The sequence below is a fragment of the Ammodytes marinus genome (assembly GCF_949987685.1).
Source record: "Ammodytes marinus genome assembly, chromosome: 6".
Taxonomy (NCBI): domain Eukaryota; kingdom Metazoa; phylum Chordata; class Actinopteri; order Uranoscopiformes; family Ammodytidae; genus Ammodytes; species Ammodytes marinus.
The window spans coordinates 15945567-15955689 of NC_137235.1; the positions used below are offsets into that span (position 1 = coordinate 15945567).

Here is a 10123-nt window from a genome sequence, read left to right on the forward strand (position 1 = left end):
CTTGTAATACAACTGTAAGACTAATTACCCACACCATATGAAAAAAGTAGATCATCACAGAAGATTTTTCATAAGGGCAGATCCTTTGTCACAAGTGAACCGATTTGGTAATTAATGTTTTGCAGTTAAGAGTTTTAGACATCACTCTATGGAGAGTAATTACCTTGCCATTTCAACAACAGGCATTTAGTGGTGTGTGGAGATTATTCTAAGAAGGCAAAGCCTAATTATTATCAGAAGTTGCAAATGTGATGCATAAACCAACAGATACTGGACTGAAATAGGGAACACGCCATTCATTTCAAGGAGATTGGAACTACTGATCTGTCCCAGATTTTTCTGACTGCTGTTGCCTTATTTTGCTGCTACTTCCTGGCTGATTTAATGAGTAGAAGTGGTGAAGCTGCCTGTTGATGAACCTCTGCAGGATGCCTCACCTAGCAGCAAGTGCTATTCTCACACACTCTACACTCATATCAGTGTCCCAGTAAGCCATTACACTGAATTAGATACCAGGACCCTGAAACTATAGCTCACTCAAACGGAATGCACTCTTATTTAATGTTATCACTTACACCTCTGCTTCCTCTTTTGTGACTGGTCAAAATGTCTGCTTTTATTTTATTGTATAGAAATTGATATACATATGTACTATGGGATGTTAGTCCCAAGAACATGATTTGTATTAATAGTATACTATAAATCAACAAATTAATTAAATATATATATATATATATGTATATATATATATATATATATATATATATATATATATATATATATATATATATATATATATATATATATATATATATATATATATATATATATATATGTATATATATATATATATATATATATATATATATACATATATATATATATATATTTAATTAATTTGTTGATTTATATATATATATATACATATATATATATATATATATATATATACATATACATATATATATATATATATATATATATATATATATATATATATATATATATATATATATATATATATATTAGAGGTGGGCATAGATTAATTTTTTTAATCTAGATTAATCTAGATTAATTTTGAAATTAATCTAGATTAATCTAGATTAAAATGGCTCATTTGAATTCATTCATAATATGCGTGTGCTCCCTAAATAATGACTCAAAGTAAGTCTTTGAGAACGTGTTTCTCAAGCCAGGTGGCGCATCAGACCAGGGGCTCATCTCCTGTTTCCAACATGCATCACAAACTGCTTGAGGAAGCTGTTCTACTATGATAATTGGTGATGAAAATAAATAATGTTCAACAAGATGTACTTGTGTTTACAAACTGTTTATTCAGTTAAACATGAACTTTGAACTGTAGGCCATAAGAGGTAACGATGAATTGTTTAGGGCTGCAACTAACGATTATTTCAATAATCGATTAATCGGTCGATTATTTTTTCGATTAATCGATGAATCGGATAAAAAAAATAAACATTTGTAAATGCTGCATCTTTATTCAAAAACTGAACATTACTTCAAATTCACAGTGCACACTGAAGTGTCAAAACACCAGGTTATTGCTCCAACGTCCCGGAACTATTAAAAGTAATATTAAATGATAAAAAATTAATAATAAACTTAACTGGGATAACACAAAAAAAAACATACAATGTATGATATACATTTATACAGTATAAGGGATGTCCATGGTAAACCAGTCAACCGATAATATTTTTAACCGGTAAATACTAACGGTTAAAAAAATTAAATCATCTTAATTTCTCTCAGATGACAGGAGAGTTAATTTGTATTGATATTGATACCATTTTCAAGACTCCTTAACGATCCAAGTCTTTATTGATATCAAAATTGATAATTTTCTATTATTTTGTTGAAATAGAACTTGTATTATTGCTTTAATTGCTGATATGATCATAGCTCTAGATAGGACATTAAACAGGTCATAATTCCATTCCATCTTTACTATCTATTTTATCTTGCTGGGAAAACAAGTTTCGCCAAAATCTCAAATTTCTTTTTTTTTGTGTTGCATTTGAACACATCAATCATATTACTGAGCCGGCCTGAACACATCACAGTTGACATGTTTGCTACTTTTTTTAAGCTAACTAGCTTTATATCCTTCCGATTTTAACATGGATTTAAAATCTGGATCACTATTTTTAACTGACGGGACTTTCTACACCGTTCGGTTGTATGATTACTGCCGCTGCATTGAATGACTGTTGATGCGCCGATGCCGATTCTCCGAGCACGTCTGCACACCGTCTGCAGCAGCAGCTGACAGAGTTTTTTTGGACTAGACGGATACTGAGTTGATGGAGTTTTTTTTAACCCAAAGAAAGCAAAGGTACAACACTTTTATATAGGCCTGCAGTCCAGTGTTAGATATGACCAAAATACAAGCTGTGGCCGCTCACACTATAGCTTTCCCGCACGTGAAGCGAGCCTTCACGTGCGGAAGGGGGTTCACCCCGACGGCGAACAGCATCTCCCCTGAGCCGAACAGGAGGTGGAATTAAGAGATTAACGGCGATATTCTTTTTATCGCCCGATAAGAGTTTGGCGTTAACGCAGCCGTTAACGCCGTTATCGGCCCACCACTAATATATATATATATATATATATATATATATATATATATATTAATTACAGATGTTGTATTACTTATAGCATATACTCCAATCCAATGCTGGAGTCGTTTTATCTTTTCTAACTTTTGACAACAAATCCTATCAACCAAAACCCACATTTTGGTATCTTATTGTATCCTGCTAAAAAAGATAGTATTTGTAGTCACAGCCTGATATATCTTGTGCTTCTGTGCCATTCAACTCTATTTTCTTCCAAAAACTAGAAAAAAATGGAGTCTGCGCTGATTGTACACACATAATGTCAAACAGTACAAATGTGGCCCTTTTATGTGTCTTTATCCTTCAATTGTGTGTTTTTCACACTACAGAAACATATCGCCTTGTGATTGGAGCAGAGTGTGCTGTGATATCGATGTGTGTGTGTGTGTGTGTGTGTGTGTGTGTGTGTGTGTGTGTGTGCGTGTGTGTGTGTGTGTGTGTGTGGCTGGATGTTCCCAGGGATTTTGGTTGTTGTGCTGTGGCTTGGATGTTGTTATTCTCTGTTCCTGATAGCCGCGATCCCTGGGTGCAGAAGCTATCATCCCTTGATAGATGAGAGGTGTGCATTTGTGTTGTTGTCGGCTTTGTCATCACCTCGCCCTGCTGTAATTATAATGCAGATTTTCATTTTACACAGCGTCATAGTGTGTGTGTGTCACAGGCTTCTCTTGCCGAAGGACCTCATATGAGAATTGGAGCTATATCTGGTGCAATATACATAATATGCCTCGTCCCTGTCGAATAAACAAATAAAATATATTAAATCTGATGGTGCGGGCCCAGTGATCATGGACTGCTTGTGTCACATTTGTATTGTTTCTGCCAGTACAGATCCTGTCAAGGCCTTCCAAATCATTTCTTGAAAGCACACGCAAACAACACAGGTACATAAACATGAGCAGACGCAGTGAACATATGACTACACTACATTCAAACACATACCTACAACATCCCCGAACAGAGGCACCGCACCACCTTCCTCGCTCTCCCTGTCACGATAACCATAGCAACCCTGTCCTCCCTTCCTCAGGCTCTCTCATTGGCTGGCGGAGCGTCATGGTTACACGAATGCAGCAAAGAATCTGAATGAGCTCAATGACACTCTGCCCGGGCTCTACTTAATACTGCCCTTCACCACATCACACACAAGCGCACACATGCACACACACACACACACACACACACACACACACACACGCGTATGCATTCAAATTACATGAGTGATGACATGTAGAGCCACACATTCATAGGCAGCCAGTATGTGTGTGGCGCTGTTACCTGAGGGCCCTACAGTGATAATGGCAGCCGCTGGCTTAGAGATAAGACTGATATACATGTGACATTTACAGAATATGCACTCTCTTATGAGAACACACACGTATATCACCGCGGGCTACGATAAGACCTTAAGCACACACGTTCAGATAGGATGTGTGTGTCTCAGCAGCAGCGGCTGTGGAATTGAAGGACTTGTGTGCATTTGTGTGTGTGTGTGTGTGTGTGTGTGTGTGTGTGTGTGTGTCTAAGAGGGGAGTGCTCAGGGCAGTGGGTCATAACTGTGTTAATCTGAGTTTTAGTTTATTAGCTTTTCAGTGGATGCATCATGTCCGCCTCTATGAGCGTGAATGTAAATTTTGAGGAGAGGGGTTAATTGAAGCATGATGATGATGATCAATACGCAGTATTGTTAGGCAGCTGTCTAGACTGGCTTTAGATTAGATGTTTTACAGGGTTGCCTTACAGGGTCCCCACTGGGCATAAAGAGAGCATTATGACATAAACACATACACACACACACACACACACACACACACACACACACACACGCACACACACACACACACACACACACACAAACACACACAATTCAGATAAGGGGTCTATCTGTTTTCCAATTAAAATCATCTCTGCCTTCATGAGCAGCAATACATGCTTTGACTTGCACCCACTATCCGTCCTCATCCATCACCTTATAATTCAACTATTTACATCAGCTATACAAACTGCCCTGTGTTTAACCTGCCTCGAAACACACTCATTGCAAACCTACTTTGTGTCCCTTTTTCCAAAACAAGCATGTGTAAACACACACCATCTCTTGATACATGACGCAAACAAACACTCACGGACACACAATTTAGCTCTCTGTCTTTACACACGTGCAATAAAGTGTGAGCACGCAAGTTCATGTTAATGTGTCTGTCATTAGTTGTGTAAGTGGTGACAGAAACTTGGCAGCCCATGCACAGTACAGACCATCTTATTCAGACCCTCTCATTGCCTCGGGGGGCCGAAACAAAAGGATATCGATTTTTACATTTGGGCCAAGAACAAGAGAGTGGCGAAAGAGGTGGATGGATGGAAAGAAGGAGAATCAGAGGGTGAGAGAGAGAAGAGCAGAGAGATTTAAAAGGTGATCTCTCACTCGAACTGCCAAAGCTTTACGCCAGTGCTGGTGTCGGGAAATGTTAGAGCCTCTGAGTTGGAGCATAAAACAACAATAGTTTTTAAAGTGCAACATTTTTTAAAAGGATACGCCTTGCAATGTTTTCTGACTGCCAATACATTCCATTAAAATAGCATCCAATGAATTGATCCTAATGCCACACATGTCCGTTTGTTAAAGACTAAACTAGCTTTTTTCCTCTGTCCGGAATGTAAAAAGAAACTAGCTAGCCCCTGCACTGGTCTACATGTTTTTTTAAGGATGAACATCGGCAAGGAAGTTGATTTGCTTTTTTTATTTTGGAGCTAAAAAATGATACCCAACAAATGCTCCTGCTTGAAAAAATGTGTTAAAAACAACAGTAACCAGCTGCTTTAAACCATAAGCCTTTAGCCTTTCATTGAACATGTGTGTTTATTTAGGAGGAATACAGTATATGCCTCTGGGACACAGTGAGTGACACAAATAGTGACAGAAAGTATATAGGACTGATATTGAAAAATATTGTTGTTGTTGCTCGCTGTCTTTTCATGGTATTTGTTGACAGGACAAATATCAGATAACAACAGCCTTAGCTTTAACCTTGTGAAAGGTCCCTGTATTTGCCACAGTGTGCTTACTGTAAGGTCCACTTTGTTCGTAGCATTTTTGCCGCACAAACATGGTCAACAAGTCCAGCACCCACTGCTCATGTCAGACATACACTCTAAACACCAGAATAATTAAATTTTTCTTTTCTTTTTTCAAAAGTCCTTGCTTTCCTATCCTCTTTCATGTGTCTTCACATAACCCTGAAATAATGATGAGACACGGCTTGGTGGGAAAGATGGAGTGCTCGTTGCTGCGTGTCCTCAAGCTAAACTGTCTTTGTTTCAACTAATCCTCGCTAAGTATAAACAGCATGATATGCATGTGTCGACTTATTCTTTAGACAGTGATGCAAATACCTTTGACTGAAACTCATCTGTTGGTGTTAAAGCAAAGCCCTTGGTGTTTGTGCGTGGAAGTGGCTGCCTGTGAGCACTTCCTGTGTGTGCTTGAGCCTGTTTATGCGTGTGTGTTTTATTAATAAGTAGCTGTGTGTCCATGCGGGTTTACAGCAATACCCGCCTTTAAAGTATATCATATGTGCACATGCGTGTCAGCAGGCATGTGAGTAAGAACATGCCTGACTGTGTGTGTGTGTGTGTGTATGTGTGTGTGTGTGTGTGTGTGTGTGTGTGTGTGTGTGTGTGTGTGTGTGTGTGTGTGTGTGTGTGTGTGTGTGTTGTTTGTCTCTGCACATGTGCGGCAGTTTTTTCCTCACAACAGTGTGATTGACAGCAGCCATTAATAGGATTAAGTCCAAGTGGGCCAGAGCTCCCTCTAGGAGTCTTCAAAGCCCACCGTCACAGGGGAGAGGGGAAAACATACAGACAACCCACTGCGGCTGCATCTGCACCGTGTATGTGTGTGTGCAGGGTAAATACAGTATGTATGTCAGAGGAGAAACATAAAAGAGCCAGAGAAAGATACAGCATGTAGATATACAGCCCTGAAAAAAGAGACCAGTCTGGCTTTTTCTTAAATCTTTATCTCTATATTACTTATTGAAAATGCTCTTAATGACAATATTTTAATTGTGAATTTGGTAGAAATGGTGTCAGTAGTTTATATCATAAAACCAAAATGTATTCATTCTACTCAAACATATGCCTATAAATAGTAAAACAAGAGACACTGAACATTAGGAGTGGTCTCTTAATTTTTTTCCATAGCTTGTATATATTTTTGTACTGCAATAAGACAGAAAATGTGTATAAATGAACAAGAGTTAATGAGTTAAGTGTTTCCTTGGTTTAGCAGCTGCAGTGTTTCCAACGAGTCCTTGGGTGTGTGGGGGTGAATAAAGAGTCAGAGCTGTACAGCGATTACTTCAGTGTAGTTGTGGGAATATAAAGTAAATCTGTAATGTAAATTGTTCAATTTAAAAACAAAATGGAAGGCAATGTGTTTCAATAGCACTGCAACAAACAAAAAAAACATACTTTTTTGGTAAAAAAAAATAAAAATGCTGCAGTAAGCCTTTATCTTAGTGGACATTTTGACTTGTCAGGGTAGGAAAAAGCACTGGTGTTACTAATGGCATTAACGATGGCTCTCTTCTACAGAGACAGTGTGACAGTGAGCCAGCATGCACAACACCAGCACACTGAAGCGGAAGTATAGCAAAATGATGGATTTAGCCATCATTCATGGCATTATTTAAATCTGTGTTTTCCCTTCTGTGAAAAACTAAAAAAAAGTTAAAATGTTCATGGAAAAGGATGGCACCATGTGCTGCTTCATCCTCAGGAGGGGATTGTTGCATGTTGCTTTCCTGGGTCTTAAGTTAAGCTAATAATAAATAACTATATTAGCAATATTAACCCGGTTACGGTCATAATCACAATAAGACATCGCCATGTAAACAGCAGTTGTTGCTCTCCTTTATCAGAATAAACTCATATCCAGAATAAGCCATAACCGGATTAAGACACCTGGAGTATTCCGATCACAATATAGTGGCATGTATACACCTTAATCAGAATAAATATTCCAATTTGTGTTTTTGCTGCATTTTTCGGCATTTGACGCAGTTTGTGACGCATGCCCTGGTTTATGGCTGTTATCTAGAGTGTGCACATGCAACTCGAAAGACATAAAGTGAGTTCATTTTCCATGGATGGGACAGGAATTATTAAAAATGCACTGACGTCAGGCATCATGACGCTTCTACCACGTCGCTGGTTCATTCAGAATATGCTGATAGACATGTAAACAGGAAGATCCCAGTAGCTGTAAACACCTTATTCGTAATATTGTCTAAACCGGAATATGGACCTTATAATATTCTGTCTATGTAAACGAAGTCGCTCAATTTCCTGTTTTTACATCAGCTACATTCAGAAGATGTTTTTATTGAGTAATATTATATTATGTAGGTAATAAGTATTGCATTTCATTTCACTTACCCGCAGGTGTTCTTAACATTTCCTCATACCTATTATATGTATTAAGGAGCAGAAATATTAAAAACACTATATAATCTAGATAAGAAAAACAAAAACAACACCGCTGAAAGCAGTCTCGGAAATAGAGTCTGTGTGACACAGCGTCAACATCAGTTGTCCATAGCACCGTCTTCATTTGTAAACATGTGTTTTTATGTACTGTGTGTGAAGTGTTGACACTTACCAACGGCAATGGGAGCAAACAAGGTGGAGAGGAAGAGCAGGCATCTGGTCCACATGACGTCTGAGGTTGACCTGGAAGTAGATACGGGGTTACCTCCTGCTGTGCCCAGGCGCTCTCGTGGTGAGCTGTTTCTGTCACAGCTCAGTGTTCCTGACACCATACAGGCCTACAGATAAACACACACACAGATATAGGATTTGTTTTTGTGCATGCCATATCAAAACAAGTTAAAAAGATGCCTTATCTCAATGTATTGGTCATTTCTATACAATGTGCATTCAGTGCATATACCATTACACATCTAGTCTCCGTATAACATATGTATTACTGTAAGACTGTATTTATCGTCCTTAATACCCTCCGCTGCTGATGCAAGTATCATAAACAAACCATTAGACCTCTAATTATTCTGTCGGTGAGTAAACTGTGAATTTCCACAGTTTAGAAACAAAAAGAATCACGAAGAGAGATTTATGAACAGTTTACCGAGCGTTTACGACAGAGAAAACAACGGCCAGCGTACTCCAAAATTGATTCTGTAAAAGCTCCCTCGCAAACAACAAATCAGCGTCCTGATCATTACTGATAAACTGCTTCAACAACAAACAGTTATTACACAAAGAAGGAGATTTCCCTGACATCATATTACTCCTGTTTACTGCGGGCAGATTGATTCTTTAATAAACAGCACTTTACAAGGACCAGTGCATGCTTCCTTTAGACATATATGTCACAGAGGACTAGACATTGATCAATAGTTATCTTAAACAATGCTGAACAATCACCCAGAGCATGTCACACCCCCCCTCTAGTGTAACACAATGAAGAATAGTAGGAAAAGTAAAATTAGAAGAGGGAAACTTGTGTGCAGATTCGGGCTGGCAGCGGTGGTGAATAGATCTTTGCTATTTGGAGTGGACTATTTATAAGTGCACTGTATATTACCATCAGTCAGTCAATGAAGACCTATTTTTTTAAAAGATGTAGCTCATCCACCACAAGTTTAACTTCATATTGTCTTTATTTTTGGAGCATTTTAAGCTCCAACACAACCGTAGCAAAAATTAAATGATATTGAATATGAAACACAAACAAGAAAGGGAACATTTGCTTAAATTTCGGAAGGCAACAGACTATGGATGCAGAATAATCCATAAATAACAGATCTGTGACGGAGATGCGAGACTAAATGCTAAATGTTGGCCTTGTAGATCAAGATTGAAAAACACAATGAAACGGTGCTTAGTGTCGGGCATAATGACACTGCTGTCTGTATCAGGATTCACTCGGCTCGCTATTCCACATCAGCATCAAAGTGTGAAATGTATTGATGTTCCCATCTAATTGTTCATTTCATGCTCTATCAGCGATTAACAATTAATAAGGAGGATGATCTCCGAGATCAGTGATAGCAGTGACAGACTGCTGAGCATTCATTTTCATTCTTTTTTTTCCTAAACTGATCCAGCTGACCAGCATTTGTTCAACCACTTTTTTTCTTCACTCCCAAATTCACCTTTTTTTACAGTAATTATGAAAAACTACGGTACTTAGCTACCCATTTTCTCTAATATTATAATTGTTTTAAATCTGCACAAGGGTCATTGCATCACACAGTCATTATGCATTCCTCCTAGTTGATGTCAAACAATCAGTTTTCCATGGGAGTAGTTCAAAGGTTACAGCAGCCCTGTTCTGTGCTTAAAATGTTCACTGTCCTCAAGGGAACCCTTGTTGTCCAGCGCGCGTGTGTGTGTGTGTGTGTGTGTGTGTGTGTGTGTGTGTGTGTGTGTGTGTGTGTGTGTGTGTGCGTGTGTGTGTG

The 10123-nt window shown here is 38.3% G+C and overlaps 1 protein-coding gene across 1 annotated transcript in view; it reads right to left on the bottom strand.

Moving 5' to 3' along the window:
- Positions 1-8461, bottom strand: part of adgrl3.1 (adhesion G protein-coupled receptor L3.1) — a gene marked incomplete at its 5' end in the record, with an annotated part of 84126 nt that extends 75665 nt beyond the window's left edge. Inside the window, one exon of the mRNA XM_080029473.1 lies at positions 8302-8461. Within this exon, the coding sequence (XP_079885599.1) occupies positions 8302-8461 (160 nt within the window). The remainder of the gene's footprint in view (positions 1-8301) is intronic.
- Between the last annotated feature and the right edge of the window lie 1662 nt (positions 8462-10123).